The 17716-nt window shown below is 42.8% G+C and overlaps 1 protein-coding gene across 5 annotated transcripts in view; it reads right to left on the bottom strand.

Annotated features, from left to right (window-relative positions):
* The window catches only part of TSC22D2 (TSC22 domain family member 2), a 59891-nt gene that overhangs the window by 4578 nt on the left and 37597 nt on the right, over positions 1-17716 (bottom strand). For all 5 annotated transcript variants that reach the window (XR_005748625.1, XR_005748626.1, XM_040349152.1 and 2 more), the window contains one exon: positions 3312-3363. Coding sequence is in view for 3 of the 5 variants with exons in the window: in XM_040349152.1 (XP_040205086.1) it covers positions 3312-3363 (52 nt within the window). In the remaining 2 variants the exon portion in view is untranslated. The remainder of the gene's footprint in view (positions 1-3311; positions 3364-17716) is intronic.

The raw sequence follows: 17716 nt of genomic DNA, 5'->3' as shown, positions 1-17716 counted from the left end.
TTTTGGTGGTTGTAAAGTCTGAAGTTTTTTTTACCGTCATGTATTCTATGCATGAAGGTAAAAACCTTCGGTGTGCAGCTAAACCCCCAGCACCCCTTCCCCCTAAAACTTACCTAAGCCCCATCTTGATCCAGCGATGTGCACAAGAGCCTCGGTTGTCTCAGGTTGCCCTCTCCTCATAGGCTGGGGCAGCAGTGGGAGACATTGGCTCCCACTACTGTCAATCACAGCCAGTGAGCCAATGAGGATAGAGCGGGGGCGAGGCCAAGCTGCAGCTGTGTGTGTGTGTCTTATGGACGCAAAGCGCAAGGCTTGAGAGAAAGCAGGCACCATTGCCCCTATAGCAAGCGGCTTGCTATTGGGGGCACTAGTCAAGAGGGAGGAGCCAGGAGTTCCAGCAGGGGACCCAAGAAGAGGAGAATTGAGGCTGCTCTATGCAAAACCATTGCATAGAGCAAGTAGGACTTTAAAAAAGCTGAACCTTTAATGAAACTAAACCCTTTTTTACACGGCTTCATTGCAAAAACACAGTAAAAATTCATATGCATTTTTGATTAGTTTTAAGTGCATTTTCTGGGTGCCCATTACCCAGCATGCACCTGTGAAATCTGGATATGCGACTCAAAACGCACAAAAAACCCAACGCAGGTGCACTTTGACATGTTTTCTATTCATTTCGATAGGGACCTATATTTTTGAAAACAGCACCAACTTTTCAAAATGTACCACTCCCACTGGATTTAATGGGATTGCATTATTATTGCTCACTGAAGATTTAAAACTGAACTCTAGATATGGTTTTATTGCTTAGTTGCACTGGTCCATTTTGCACAAATGCAAGTATACATATTCTATACTTGTGGGACCATTGTGGAAGTGGAGAATCACTATAGTACTTGCTTCCACTAAAATCACTGCAGTTTTCTGGGTCCTGTGCCGAGCGGCTGCACTTCTGTTTAGTGAACACACAAAGTAATTTGTTTGGCATAGCAGCCATTCACAGAACATCTTTATTTCCCTAAATGAAAACAAGACAGACATTCTGATTGGACAAAGTTGAGGAGGGGCAGCAATGCCATGATCTTCACCTCATCTGGTCAGAAAACACGTTGCATTAAAAAAACAAAAAAAAAACAAACACACACACACACACACTGCAGCTGTGCCAAGTGAGGGATGGGGTTTATGCAAAAGGGCAGCTACCCCCCCCCCCCAAAGGAAGCACTGCAGTAGCGGCAACTACTATGGTAATGCTCCTCGGTTTCCACAGTGGGCCTACAGGTATGGAATATGGGGATTACAGTGGAAGCATGTTCACAATGCTGGGACGACAGGCAGTCAGCACAGAACCCAGATGACTACGGCAATCACTGTAGTTAGCTGTGACCATTACAATGATATCCCAATGGTTATCCACTTCCACAGTGGTCCCAAGCTGGACCCGTGTACCTCTGCAAAAACCTGGAGTTTAGCTTTAAGTCTACAATTACAGTGCCTTGAAAATGTATTCATACCCCTTCACATTTTGTCATATTACAACCAAAAACAAATGTATTTTATTGGGATTGTATGTGATAGACCAACACAAAGTGGCACATAAATGAAGTGGATGGAAAATTAGTTTTCCAATTATTTTTTTTACAAATAAAAATCTGTAAAGTGTGCCAGGCATTTGTATTCAGCCCACCCAGTCAATACTTTGTAGAACCACCTTTTACTGCAATTACAACTGTAAAACTTTTTGGGGATGTCTATGTCTATTTTTGCCTATTCTTTGCAAAAAAGCTCAAGCTCTGTCAGATTGGATGGAAAGCGTCTGAATAGCAATTTTTCCAAGTCTTGTCACAGATTTTTTAAATAGATTTAGGTCTGGACTATGACTGGGTCATTCTAACACATGAATATGCTTTGATTGAAACCATTCTATTGTAGCTCTGGCGTCTAAGATTGCCCTGTATTTGGCTCCATCCATCTTCCAATCAACTCTGACCAGCCTCCCTGTCCCTGCTGAAGAAAAGCATCCCACAACATGATGATGCTGCTGCCGCCACCACCACCACCATGTTTCACTGTGGGGATGGTGGGTTTAGGGTAATGTGCACTGTTAGCATTTTGCTTTTAGGCCAAAAAGTTAAATTTTGGTTTCATCTGACCACATGTTTGCTGTGTCCCCCACATGGCTTCTCGCAAACTGCAAACAGGACTTTTTATGGCTTTCTTCTTCCCACTCTTCCATAAAAGCCAGATTTGTGGAATGCACTACCAATAGTTGTCCTGTGGACAGATTCTCCCACCTGAGCTGTGGATCTCTGCAGCTCCTCCAGAGCTGCTATGGGTTTTTTGGCTGCTGCTCCGATTAATGCTCTCCTTACCTGGCCGTCAGGCCATGTCTTGGTAGGTTTGCCGTTGTGCCATAGTCTTTCCATTTTCGGATGATGGATTGAACAGTGCTCCGTGAGATGTTCAAAGTTTGGGTTCCCCCCCCCCCCCCCCCCCCCATTTCCTAACCCTGCTTTAAAATGTTCCACAAATTTATCCCTGACCCGGCTGGTGTACCTTGGCCTTCATGATGACGTTTTTTCACCAAGGGTCTCCAACAAACCTCCAAGGGCTTCACAGAACAGCTGTATTTATACTGAGAATAAATTACACACAGGCGGACCCCATTTACTAATTAGGTGATGTCTGTAGGCAATTTTGGGGGCGATTTGAATAGACATCTGTACATGAACACGCACAGATGTCTGTCAAATCGCCTCCAAAATGGGAATGGAATGCCAGTTTTAAATCATGCGAGTTCCCTCAGTGTAAATGTGGGCTTAAGGCTTTGTTCCACACATTTCCCCCCTTAACTCCTCTATTTCAAATGCTGGTTTAGAAAGCTCATAAACCTGGTGCTAAAATCTGCATACAGATAACTGAAATAGCAGAGTGACTAATCCTCAATAAGGACAGTACTGTCTGGGGTTTCAATCACAGTCATCTCAAGGAAAATTGTTAGGGGGTCAGTGTATATCTGCACTCATCCAAAATTATGAACTAAAGGCACCCTGATGCCTGAAAACACGAAAAAAGAGTCCATGCAATTAATCTAAACACTGCAATAGTTTTTAGGATTAGGAGACCTAGATGACCTAAAAGTATTATCTGAAATGTGTAAACAAAAATAACCCAACCACCCTAGAATCAGCCCTAAAAATCTAAATCCATCTGTGGCATACAAATATAGAGCAATTAGTGATATCACTTTTAATTAAAAGAAATTATAGTAAAAAAAATATGTTGGTTAAAATTTAGAAGTCATGACTTACCATTGCCTGTTCAATCTTGTTGTCGATGGCAACCACATTTGCACTTGATGAACTGTAAAAAACACGAAAACCAAAAATGAGACGCATAAGAATAATTTTCATGACATTTAATTTTTTGTGACAGCACACAACACAGACAAATGAAGGATCCCTGTCTGAATGAAGACTTAAGTATCACTTGAAGTGTTCTCAATCAAATAAGTACAAAAACCACTAGATCCATGTCACCCGAGCAATTTTTAAAAAGGCAAGGTTTCTTTTAAAAAAAAAAAAAAAAAAAAACCATTAAGTTTCCAACAAATTCTAAAATGTATACAAGAATTTGACTAGCTTGGTAACTTTTTTTTTTTTTTAGACAAAGATAAATCATTTCAGAACTTTTCCCACCTTTGTGACCTATACAACTCAGTTGAACAACAAACTGAAATCTTTTAGGTGGAGGGAAGTTAACATTTTTTTGGGTATGAGCATCAGCATGGCACATCTTGACTTGGCAATATTTGCCCACTCTGAAAAAAAAAAAAAAAAAAAAAATCGAAATCTGTCAGATTGCGAGGGTATCTCCTGTGCACAGCCATCTTCAGATCACCCCACAGATTTTCTATAGGATTCAAGTCTGGGCTCTGGCTGGCCCATTTCTTCTAGTGAAGCCATTACCTTTGTGGATTTGAGTGTATGCTTTGGGTCATTGTCATGCTAAAAGATGAAGTTCATTTTCATGTTCAGCTTTCTAGCAGAAACCTGAAGGTTTTGTGCCAATATTGACTGGCATTTGGAATTGTTCATAAATTCCCTCTACCTTGACTAAGGCCGCTGTTCCAGCTGAAGAAAAAACAGCCCCAAAGCATGATGCTGCCACCACCATGCTTCACTGTGGGTATGGTGTTCTTTTGGTGATGTGCAGCGTTTTTGTGCCAAAACATCTTTTGGAATTATGGTCAAAAAGCTAATTTTGCACCCTTCTCTTGACTGATGCCCTTTAACTAATCCCTCCGATGCTTTGTAAGCTTTCTGCGGACCATGGCTTTTGCTGTAGGATGAGACTAAGAAAATATCAGGAAAGATCTACTAGAACAGCTGAACTTTAATTGGTGTTAATCAAAAGGCACTTTGCATCATTTTTAACCACATTTTATTTATTTTTAATCCAACCCCCCCCCTCCCCTAAAATAATTTAATTGAGTTGTACAGTTTATAGGTCATATTAAAAATGTGGAAAAAAGGTCTGAAATTATACATCTTTGTCTCATTTATTTATATCACAGAAAACTGAAATTTTAACAGGGGGCGTGCAGACTTTATATCCACTGTACAACTCACAATGACAAAAAAATTAAAAATAAATTGAAATCACATTCTACAGAGCTCAGAGAGGTGAGCTCTGAAAGTCGATTGGAGGGAAGAGACACGCCTTCACACAGCACATGGAAACAGAGCCGAGGCTGTCATAGGTCCCTCCCCTGTCACTATTTTTTCTCTTGGTGTCAAGAAAAACTTGTCAAAAGGCGAGTCATGCTGATAAAGTACACATTAGAGGGATTTGCTTTTATTCATACTTCATGTGAGGTTTGCAACCACTTTAAAATTATGCATTAAAGCTAGAGGTTACAGGTCAGTTACACATGCCCATCCTATTCAAATGAAAGGTAGTGTCTACAATACACACAAATGTCACTTGGTTGTCAATCTTTGTCAGCGTCAAAAACCAAAAGTGGAAAATAAAGTTTTGCAGCTAATAAGAGCGATTTCTCAGGATATATTAAAGCCAAAAAAAATTGTATTTCATAAAAATGGTCAAGATAGATGTAAAGCCAATATAACTATGCATTATTCAGATTCAAACTTTTTATTGGTTATAAAAAGCAAAAAAGGGACAGCATCCATGAACTTGCGCTCATTAACCACCATTTCATTTCTACCTATGCAAAATATTAGGAAAGTTTTTTTTTTTTTAATCCAATCCATTTCCAGAATAAAGGTCATGAATACTAAATGACTTCAGAACACCAAACTCTTTCTTCATTGAGGACACCCTGGCAGAGGTGACGTGTCAATGATCAAGTTTAGGGAACAGTGGCCTAGATACAAGTAACTTATCTGTAACATCCCATTTCATGTAACTATATACAGCACAATAATTGAATGCTGTACTTTTCCTTTTGCCTGCAAGGTGTGGCAAGGCTATTTCTTAGCACCGAGTTCTAGTGTTTCTTGAAGCATAGAAACCAATATTTATCTACAATATACAAATCTTTCGATTTCTCTTGTTTATATTTTTGGTTCTTTTCAGCCTATTGTCACCCTAGTAACTCATCTAAACACATTTTTGTAGCAATACATTTTTTTACAGCAGTTGTCAAGAATGCCTTCAGTTTTAAAGGATTTTACCCTTTAGTTAAGGTACGCAGGCTTAAAAACAAATATTACAGCTGTATTTCCCCTCCAGGAGCTGTAGATGCATATTGGTGTGTACCAGCAGATAAAGCTCGCACTCTTGGTGCCATTTGTGACCCTGCGAGATTTCACTTTATTGCCTCTCCATTTAACAGCAGGATAAGAAGCTATGAGAGGGGGGTCTTCATTGGGACAGACAGTGGGCTGGCTGGATTGAACGACATTCATTTTCTTACTCTTTAACACTTGGTTGTGGATCTGACACCAAGAAAGTCCCATGGGACAATTATCCCCCCCCCCCCCCCATTTCCTGGCTGTTATACCTGTAGTGCGTTCAATTATACAAGTGAAGTTAAAACTTCTGATGTGCATTCTTTTAGGTCTGAAATAGCCAATGGATCAAAATGTCAGGCAGCCTTTTGAAAAGGTGGTGAAGCAATAGCAGTCTGTCTCCCATGTTTCTCCTGGGACAGGCTTCTTCCACAGATGTAAAATACAACCATCCATTAGGAAAATACTACCATCAGCAGCTTAAGGGCTGGTGTCCACAGGTTGTTATCAGAACCAACTCTCCCTACTAGTTTAAACCAGCTTGAAGTAGGTCAAATGCAGGTTGGAAGGTGGGCAATTGCAGGGCACCTGCAAGAAATTCGGAACGATTTGAGAAGTGTCTTAAGCCAATGTCAAAATCACCCCACATGTGCAGCCTAAAGTGTTTCAATACCTAGCCCTAAAGCACAGATAAATCTAGAAGAGACTCCTGCATTGGGCAGTCTTCAATGCTTCAAGTGGTTGTAAAGGCTGAAGGTTTTCAATGCATGAATATATAAAATATTCTGTGGGCTGCCCCCTCCAATGATCACCCGAGTCCAATCTCAATCTAGCGATGTGCACGAGCGCCTTGGCAGTCCCAGGGCTCCCTCCCCTCATTGGTTGAGACAGCAGGTAGAGCCACTGGCTCCCACTGCTGTCAATAATAGCCAGTGAGCCAATGAGAAAGGAGAGGGGGCGGGGCTGAGGCATAGCTCTAAGTGCCTTATGAACACAGGGCTCGGGAGAAAGCATGCACCAGTGTCCCATAGCAAGTGGCTTGCTATGGGGGCACTGATCAAGTGGGGAGGAGCCAGGAGTGCCAGCGGGGGACCCAAGAAGCAGGAGGATCGGGGCTGCTATAAGGATAACAGGTTTATTTTTTTATAAAAGCAGAACCTTTACTACCACTTTAAATTCACACCGACGGCTTAGCAAGACCTAGTTTGCACTTTTGACATCCAATAAAACCTCATCTAAAAGAAGACAACTAGTACTGATCCCTATCTGTACCTGCTTCTTTATATAGCTTGTGTGTTCAATTAGTCATATACAAGAATGTACATTGCTCAACCTACATTTGCCACGTTCCTGCAACAACTACAGATTGAATTCATGTCTTATGTAATGCAATGTTAAAATGGAATTACACAGTATTTACCACAGGACAAAGATCTTTTGTTACCCCCCTTATGCAACAGTCCTGCTACATTAAGAATGTATGATCTAAAGACGCACTCATACAAATTATAGCAACTAAGGCTACAATTATAACACATATAAAAAAAATATACAATTATTAGTGGGATTCTTTGATTTCTGAACCATGAGAAAATTCAAAAATGGGCACTGGGAGATTTACAGGCAGTGTTGGCTTTCACCCTACATAAAATAATTAACTTCCCCTAAAAACTTGCCATAGACCAACAGATTCCGCTATCCACACAACCGAGGTGGGTGGAGCAATCTCCCTTCACTAGGATATAGTATTTTGAAAGCTTCACTTGTCACCGTCAGAATACACTGATCAGCACTGCAGCTGTGCCCATCAAAAGTTTTACAGCATGTCCCATCCACAGAAATTACTTTTGCACCCAACAGCCACACAATGAAGGGAATTTGGCCAAATATCAGTCTATGGCCAGCTAAAGGATAAATTTACCTTTGGGAACATGTTGCATGCATTTTTAGGGTGGAACATGCAACATCGCCCCCCACCCGTGACAGCAGTTTAGGGGAAAAGTTCCCCATACTAACTAGCCGTCCCTTTTTGAAATCAGGGCTACACCCACACAGTTGTGTCATTCATTCACACAGCTGTGTGTGTGTGTGTGTGAGAGAGAATGAATGAACAAGCCCCGACATGCTTGTAATTCTCAAACATGACGCTCTGGAGCGCTGTGGTAGTTCACCGATTCTTCCAGTCAGTGTATCTGCTTGCCCATATGGGATGTACGGATACACAAAGATCTGCAGGAGACCTGCATGACACCCGCAATCTGTTGGTGCAATGCTTTACAGGCGTCAAAAATAAAATTAAAAAAGCTTTTACCTGCAAGAAAAATTTGCTTTTTTTATTTATCAACCTCCCATCCCACCCATGTACATATGAAGTCCCCAGGAGGGATATCCCATCCTGGGAGAACGTCATATTACGTCCTGGGCTTCCCGGCCGTCTAGGGGGAGCGCATCGCATGGGACCCGGTGCGGGTGCCTTCGGCCACGATGTCCCCCGGGCACCCGCGATTAAAGCAGGACCGTGGATCGATGTCCTGTCAGAGGAGAGTGGCCCCTTGTGAGTCCCCGCCCTCAAGTTAGAATCACTCCCTAACCCCTTGATCGCCTCCTAGTGTTTACCCCTTCCCTGCCAGTCACATTTACAAAGTAATCAGTGCAGTTTTATAGCACTAATCTCTGTATAAATGTGAATGATCTCAAAAATGTGTCAAAAGTGTCCGATATGTCCGTCGCAATGTCATGGTCACAATAAAAAAATTAAACAAATGCCATAAATCTATCCCCTATTTTGTAGACGCTATAACATTTGTGCAAACCAATCAATATATGCTTATTGCATGTAGAAGAATACATTTCGGACTTAACTGAGGAAAAAAAAATAAAAAAAAAGTATATTTTTTTAAACTTTGATATTAAATCAAGGTAAAGTGTTTTTTTTTCAAAATTGTCGCTCTTGTTTATAGCGCTAAAAAAACCGCAAAGGTGATCAAATATCAAACGAAAGCTCCATTTCTGGCAAAAAAAAACCAAAGATTTTTCGGGTACAGTGTTGCATGACCATGCCGCAATTGTCATTCAAAGTGCGACAGCACTGAAAAACTAAAAATTGGCCTGGGCAGGAAGGGGGTGAAAATGCCCTGTATTGAAGTGGTTAAAGTGAACTTATCCTTTAAAAGGCATCAGGAAGTCACCTTTCTCCATAAACAGCTTTACTATAAAATATTTGTGACTCAGCACTTGAGGGAGATCTCTCCATCTCAATACCCAGTTCCACTTTACTAAGGCGACTACAAAGGAAGTCTGACTGAGGTAAAAGGACCAATAATCTTTGCCAGGTTTCACAATAGGTGAAGTTGCTGGCAAGCTCCGATGCCTTGAGAATTCTTCAGATACAGGCAGTGTCTGGTTCTTCTAAAAAATAGTCACATGATCCTGTTGGTCTGCTGCCCACTTCAAAAAGCTGCAGCTTGGGAGAAAGGACCAGCACTAAAGCTTAAACTAGTAAAGCAAACTCAATACCAGGGATCCTCAAACTACGGCCTTCCAGCTGTTGTAGAACTACACATCCCATGAGGCATTGTAACACACTGACATTCACAGACATGACTAGGCATGATGGGAATCGTAGTTCCTAAACAACTGGAGGGCCGTAGTTTGAAAACCCATTCTCAATACCATAAAGCAAAAATCAGTATTCAATAGTCTAGTACAGGGATATGCAATTAGCGAACCTCCAGCTGTTGCCAAACTACAAGTCCCATGAGGCATAGCGAGACTGACAGCATCAAGCATGAAACCCAGAGGCAGAGGAATGATATGACTTTTAGTTTGGCAACAGCTGGAGGTCTGCTAATTGCATATCCCTGGTCTAGTAGATAAACGTTCTTATTGTGTACTTCATTTAGAACCCTTTCACACTGAGGCAGTTTTCAGGCGTTTTAGCGCTAGAAATAGCAAAGAAAAAAAAAGAAAAGAAGAGCACCTGAAAACAGCCTCCCACTCTGTGCAATATGTTCTTCACACTCTGGTGGTGCGCTTGCGGGACGTTAGGAAAAGTCCCACAAGCAGCATCTTTGGGAAGCGCTGGGCAGGGGCTTTTTGGGAGCGTTATTTATAGAGCTCCAAAGTGCACAATGAGAAAACCTGATTAAAAATTCCGCTTTCAATGCTTGTGTTCCGCTTTTGGACGACAGCACACAGATGAGAATAGCAGACGAATGATCATCCGTTTTTTTTCTTGTATGTTAGTCTCATATCGAAAACCAATAGGTTACTAAAGTTACGAAAATTCACGTATGACAGAATACAAGTTCCCACAATAATGTAATGTGTTGTATTACATTCGTTTCCAAGCATATGTGGTCTTGGTCTTCGGATTTATTTATTTTTTTAAAACTAATGCGGTCCTAATTAAAAAGGAAAATTGTACATTCTGGTACGGGACAAAAAAATTACAGGTTTGTCTCCTCAGATTTTGCAATCTGATCGTGATCGGCTCTCGAAAGCTGTGTACTAATAAACAGATTATGGTACGATCGCTTCAAAAGCGGTATTTATTTTAGCCGATTTTCTGAATGTGTGTACTAGGCATAATGCTCCTAAAGGAGGCAGCATTCAGTAATTGTTGAGGCAATTGAGCCGACATAAATCATGTCCGTGTGAACTGAAATGTGGACGAGTCAGTCAATTCCAGGTCTTTAAGGCCCCTTTCACACTGGGGCCGGAGGCACGGTGGCGAAATAGCAGTGATATACCGTCAGATTTGCCGCGGGATTCGGCCGATAGCGGTGCGGTATTAACCTCCGCCAGCGGCCGATAAAGGGTTAATACCGCCCGCAATGCGCCCCTGCAGAGGCGCATTGCGGGCGGTATTGCCGCGGTTTCCCATTGTTTTATACACGCCGCTCCTCTCAACGCTGCAAAGATGCTGCTGGCAGGATTTTTTTCTCTCTCCCGCCAGCGCATCGCCTCAGTGTGAAAGCCCTCGGGCTTTCACATTGAGTAAGCAGTGCAGGAGTTTTTCAGGCGGTATAGCAGCGCTATTTTTAGCGCTGTACCGCCTAAAAAACTGCTCAGTGTGAAAGGGGTCTAAGAGTGGATTAACTTCCCCCCCCCCCCCCTCCCTACACAGCAGCAATCCGTTCCAATTTCCTCTGACTGCTCAAAGCACAGCCTCTCCCTGTCCTACTGGGATTTGTGCTAGTACTGTGCCTTGCAGACTGCAGGTGTTTCTGATTTGGCGATCCATCAGAATTGGTGAAGGAAGGGACGTTCCGTCGACGCCATCTTGCTACACCCCGCACTCCTCCACAGTAAGAATACACCAAGAAGGGGCAAGCAGACACCGGAATTTTGCATTTCACACTTATTTTTAACAGTAAAACAGAGCTTATAAGGTCAAATACAGTATTTAGAAATGCGGACGGACTGTTTACATGTGCAATTATAAAATCAGAGGCGTTCTGTGAGATCAGCGGGTTTGCACCTGCTTTTAAAATTGAACACCTAAACAGTCCGTCAGATTTCTAAATACTGCATTTCACCTCATAAGCTCCATTTAGTGTTAAAAATAAGTGTGAAATGCAAAACTCCGGTGGGTGTAACAAGATGTTAGCTTGTCCCCTTCTCAGTTTATCCTTACGGTGGAGGAGTGCGGGGTGTAGCAAGATGGCGGGAAGATGGATAGATGCACACAATCCTGTACTTTCATGTAGCACTTGCCGTTCTGACAGGAGGGAAGGCATGGATCCCGTGTCTGCAAAAGCAGAGACATGGATCAATGTCTCCCCCTAGTAAAAAGCGGCTCCCACACTAATAAAAAAAAAAAAAAAAAAAACAGGCAAGGCAGTGTTAACCCTTTAAATCGCCCCTGTTAATCCCTTCCCAGCCATTGTCATTAGTACAATGACAGTGCATATTTTAAGCACCGATCACTGGTTCCCCAAAAAGTGACAAGTGTCAGTGTCTGATTTTACACTGCTATAAGTCGCTGATTGAGATTGATTATATATATATATATATATATATAATCAATCACCACAGGGCAAATCTGCACATTCCAGAGGGTTGGGGTCATGCAGCCTCTTAGGACAGAGAGTAGAATGAAAACTTGTCCTAAAAGCTTTAACCAGACACTGAAGTCACAAGATTTCTATATACGGCTGATGAGAAAACGTATTTAGCAGTTTATGTTTACTAAAATAATTGCATCTCAATGCCGTGTACTGTGGGAGACCAGATATAGTGAATGCAGGGCCCTGGGTTTCGTAACACTTGAAAGCTGAACTTGTTTTAGGTCTCCAAATCTTGTTTTTAACTCATCTTTTGATACAAGGACGATAAAGATTTTTGTACACCAACATCACAGGGTTCCTAAACTACAGACTGCAACACATGCCAGAAGGAAGGAATTTGAGGGTGCCCTACGTCATTTCTGGTCAGTTTAGGAGGCACCTGCAATTCCTCTGTCACTGCCAACAGCACTGCCTCTTTCACATTTTGTGAGGACTCGAGAAAATGCCACTTTAACCCCTTTGCATCAACTGTACGCACATTTGTGGCCTCGGCTTTAGGGGGTTATACTGGGATGATGCCTACAGCTGCAATAGTGATTAGCGTTTTTTTCAATGGATCAAAAATGTTAACGCTGAAGAGTAACGTTTGAGCGTTTATCAGCGTTCCAGCGTTTTTACAGCTAAAAAACATCTCTCAGAACCCACTAGTTTTTTTTTTACACTGCTCAAAACTGCCGATAACAGCCTATGTGTGCATGGACACATAGGATAACATGGAGCGTTTAATGACTGTAGAAAATAAATAAAGTCTACTACCAAAAAACAGCTGCTGTAAAAAAAAAAAAAAAAAAAAAAGTCCAGTGTGCACGAGGCCTGAAAGAGGAAATGCCTGGATTTCCCCCATTCGATGGGGAAAAGGTAATCATGCGCATTGTATTCTGGCAGTGTTGCAGTGGATTGTTCTTTACAGCCCAATGATATTCTAGAGGAAGTGCCTAAAACATAGATAAAAGAGCAGCTCTAGTCAACACTTTTTAGCTTTGGATAAGTAGGGAATGGTTAGCCTGTCTTTTTACCGCTATCTGCATCCCCCAACACTATTTGTTTTGGCAACCATTGTCACTGAGAAACAAAGTGACGCAAAAACACAATTTTTTTAAGAGAAAGGTATAATCTAATGGCGATAACTGTCTAAGGGCTCTTTCACAAAGGCGGACTGATCGGGTCCGCCTAAAAAACCTGACAGACGGACCCGATCAGAACATTCAGTCTCCTCTATGGAGCAGCGGCATCAGACATGTATGTGTCGGTTGACAACGGCCAACATCTGATAAAAAACCAGACAGGCAGTTCATTTACATCTGACCAGCCAGGCATCTGCCTAACCAGCAGGGTTCAGCAGACAGATTCCCCGCTGAGCAGGTGGAGTTCAACGGAGCCCACCTCGTGTGGAAGTGGCACAAGAGGGAAACTCCAATTTCCTGTTGAGTCTCTGGTACAGGAAATTAGGAAAAATAGGTAGTTTCCCCAATGGTACAAAGACGACAGCAACATTGTATGTATGTATGTATATATATATATATATATATATATATATATATATATATATATATATATATATATATATATATATATATATATATATATATATATATATATATATATATATATATATATATATATATATATATATACACACACACACACACACACACATATATATATATATATACACACACACACACACACACACACACACACACACACACACACACACACACACACATATATATATATATATATATATATATATATATATATAATTTTTTATTACGGGAGCACAGACATCCGGATCTTTTTGCACTTGAAATTCAAATATACTGGTTTGTGGCTTTCCGTCTCCTTCCTCTTGGCAAGAGAAGTATACAATGAGCAGTTTCAATACTAGCAACGATACACCTCTGCTACAACAAGACACGTGCAGCAGTAATTTGGCAAATTAGCAAAATTGTCAGAAGCCAGCAAGTCATTACCAATCATACTGCAAGTTCTACTATAGTACAGTCTATACTACCTTATATTAGAATGGCTGTGAACTCTCAAACAGGCAACCAAGGTCCCTGTAAAAGTTGTTAAAAAATGGTCAACATATCCAGTATTCTGGAAGGCATACACAGAATGTAGAGTGGTGCAAACAAGACAGGGTTCATAAAAAGGAAAAACACTCACCAGCATGTTGTCAAACGAGGATGAGTGTGTGAAAATGAAGAGCTCATGTATGAACGCCTGCATGCCATTTTGACATTCACATGAAAATGTCCCTCCGCTTTTTAGGAAAAATAAATAAATAAAATTGCTGCAGGAGGAATGCAAACTTTTCCTGTGCACGTACAAGTTTGTATGGACTTGTGCAAGGGATCGATGTGTCACCAGAAGACGACATGTAGCAGAGCTTTAAAGCTTTATCAACAATGGGTGTGTCAATACTGGCAATCCCATTAGATAAATTATCCAGCACTAGAGGGGAGGAACACCAGATTACGTCAACCATCAGTTGATTATTTCTTTATTCTAAAGGAATCTAGTCATTCTGAATTGATCACATTAAGTTAACTAAGAATAATTTACTAGAGACCCAATAGGGCAGGGATATGCAATTAGCGGACCTCCAGCTGTTGCAAAACTACAAGTCCCATCATGCCTCTGCCTCTGGGTGTCATGCGTGTGGCTGTCAGAGTCTTGCTATGCCTCATGGGACTTGTAGTTCTGCAACAGCTGGAGGTCCGCTAATTGCATATCCCTGCAATAGGGGATATTTAATAAAACCTGAGCAAATCAGAATCGAGTGCAGCTGTGCACAATAGCCAATCAGCTCCTTACTTCAGCTTGGGTTAATTAAGCTTTAACAATAAAACCTAAAAAAGGGGTTCACACTACTGTGATGCACTTTTGATGTGATATTCCGTGGGATTATGTAGTGTGACTTTGGGTGCGGTTAGCGCATTCTATGGAGCCAAATCACACTGAAATGGCACTAAACTAGCACAGGAACCTTTTCCCAAAAATCGCATCGCACAGTTGCATTGAAGATACCCAGGTTGAGAACCACTGCTCTAGTGGAAGGAACAGAGGACTGTGAACCTATTTTTTGTGCAGCTAGTCATTATTGAAACACAGAGCAGTAAAGTAATACATCAGATAATACCTTGGGTCTATTCAATACCTAAATCACAGGTATTCAAAAACAAAGCCTGCACTACAAAACCAGACATACAAAATCACACTATTCTAAAGCATATAAAAACCACAAGTTGATATACCGATCATTTCTGTACAACTGCCCTGTTGGATTTTAGCCGCTCGATCAGCGATGCAGGCAATAGATTACAGTGCTTATCAGAGTATTCCGATGGCAGGAAACTCTCCTAAAGTGCATCCTAGAATATGCACCTTCAAAACCATTCAGCAATGGCAGCTTCCATCTTATATTGTCAGGCAACCCTTTCACTACCAGAACCATGTTAAAATGCACATTCTAGGCCTGAAAACTACTGTTCCATCTATCAGGAGAGGACTAGGCAGACATGATAATGCTTAAAACATGTAATCTTTATTTAGCAAAGCTGAACAGCCCCGCCAGGGGGCGGTCCCTCTGGTCATAACCCCTCACTGCAGTGAGCAGCTCAGTTCGTCAAAAAGCAGTACAAACCTAAAAAGGAGGGGTGGGTGCCGTGTCCGTCCATGGACTTCAGAGAAAAGGATTTTACGGTGAGTACAAAAATCCTATTTTCTCTTTTGTCCATGGACGGACACAGCTTCCTTATACTGTTGATTGTAGGGACGTCCCCAAGCAGCGTAAAAAAAACGAGGGGTGGGAACAGCAATCAAAAGTCAAACTTCACCCCAACACACCAGTGCTCAACAGAGGAGTTGCAACATTTAAACCGCTGCCTGCAAAACTTTGCAGCCGAAGCAAGTATCCAAAGATGCACTTACATCAACCTTGTAAAACTTAATAAAGGTGTGAACGGACGATCAGGTTGCCTCCTTGCACACCTGTGAGACAGACGCTTGATGTCGGAAAGCCCAGGAGGCACCAATAGACCTGGTCGAATGCGCCGTGACAGGAAAGGGAGGCACCCGCCCTTTCAGGGCATAAGCCTGAATCACAATCTGTCTGATCCACCGAGAAATGGTGGCTGACGAGACCGCCAGGCCTTTCTTTGGACCAGACACAGATACAAACAGGGAGTCTGACCTCCGAAACAGAGCCGTAGCAGACAGATACATTCCCTAGACGTGGTACGTGCTCTGCGGGTGTAACGCAGCCTCCTTGGGATGCGACGGCCGAGGACACAAAGATGGAAGTACAATTTCCTCATTTAGATGAAAAGCAAAAACCACCTTCGGAAGAAACGAAGGCTGCGGGCGTAGCACTGCTTTATCCCTATGGAGGACCAAGTAGGGGAACTTGTAAGACAAGGCCGCCAACTCCGAAACCCATCTGAGATGCAATGGCCACTAGAAAGGCAACTTTCTGGGAGAGTGTCAGGAGAGGAATCTCTCCGATGTTCTCAAAGGGGGGTTCCTGAAGTGCTGAGAGCACCAGATTCAAATCCCACAGAGGTCGTGGTGGTCGAACCGGAGGAGCCACATGTCAAACCCCTTGAACAAAGTGCTCACTACTGAGTGAGTCGCCAAGAGTCGTTGAAAGAAAACAGCCAAGGCTGAAATCTGCCCCTTAAAATGGTGCCCAAGGCAAGTTTCTGATCCACGCTGCAAAAACAGTAGGATCCTAAAAACTGAATATGTATGCGGATTAGAGGTCGACCGATATCTTGCCTTTAAGATATCGGCATCGGCCGATTATTATGAAAAATAGGCCGATTATCTGGCCGCCTGCCCGCCGCTGACTTTTTTTTTTCTTTTTTTAGTTTAGGAAGTCGTCCAACCAGCGGGCCGGTAACAGCCAATCGGCGGCCGCCGCTGCCGACATCCTCCACTGTAAAAAAAAAAAAAAGTCCCGACGTGCTGCGCGCCATTGCCTCTGCCTACAAAACCCCAGAATGCAGCGCGGGCCGGTAACTGCCTGCCAGCGCAGCATGTCAGGGGACATTTTTTTCCCCAGAGTGGAGGATGTCGGCAGCGGCGGCCGCCGATTGGCTGTTACCGGCCCGCTCTGCATTCTGGGGATTGTAGGCAGAGGCGGGGCAGCACGTCAGGGCAAGGGACGAATGGAACTTTGTGCTAGGCTAGGAGATGGAACGGAGCCTGGAGCGCTCCGCTGGTGGGCATTGATGAGGTGGCAGTGAATATTGGGCTGTACTGGTGGGCACTGATGAGGTGATGCACTGGTTGGCACTGATGTGATGCACTGGTGGGCATTGATGACGTGGCACTGATGGGCTGCACTGAGGTGGCACCGGTGGGCACTGATAAACACCAATGAGGTGGCACTGATGGACACTGATAGGCTGCACTGGTGGGCACTAATGAGGTGGCACTGGTGGGCACTGATGTGGAACTTATGGACACCGATAGGCTCCACTGGTGGGTACTGATGAGGTTGCACTGGTAGGCACTAATAGATACCGATAGGATGCACTGATGGGCTGCACCAGTGGGACCGATAGACTGCACTCCACCCCACCACCCTAAACAATTATCTCCTCCCCACCTCTCCACCCTATGTTTTTTGAGATGAAGGAAAAAAAAAAACGGCCTAAAATATAGGCCGCAAAAATCGGCAACACATATCGGCTGCCCCGATGTCCAAATATCAGCATCGGCCAGAGAAAAACCCACATCGGTCGACCTCTAATGTGGATGCCACCCCATCTCTTTGCACATAGAGATGCAAGCCTTCCATGTGCGATGGTAAATCTTCAGAGAAGACTTCCGTGCCCTCAGCATGGTGGAAATTACCAAATCAGATAGGCCGAGGTCCTT

The sequence above is a fragment of the Rana temporaria genome, chromosome 4 (assembly GCF_905171775.1).
Source record: "Rana temporaria chromosome 4, aRanTem1.1, whole genome shotgun sequence".
In the NCBI taxonomy this organism is placed as follows: Eukaryota; Metazoa; Chordata; class Amphibia; order Anura; family Ranidae; genus Rana; species Rana temporaria.
The sequence above is the reverse complement of the archived record's forward strand: the minus strand, read 5'-3'. Positions and strand labels throughout refer to the sequence as shown.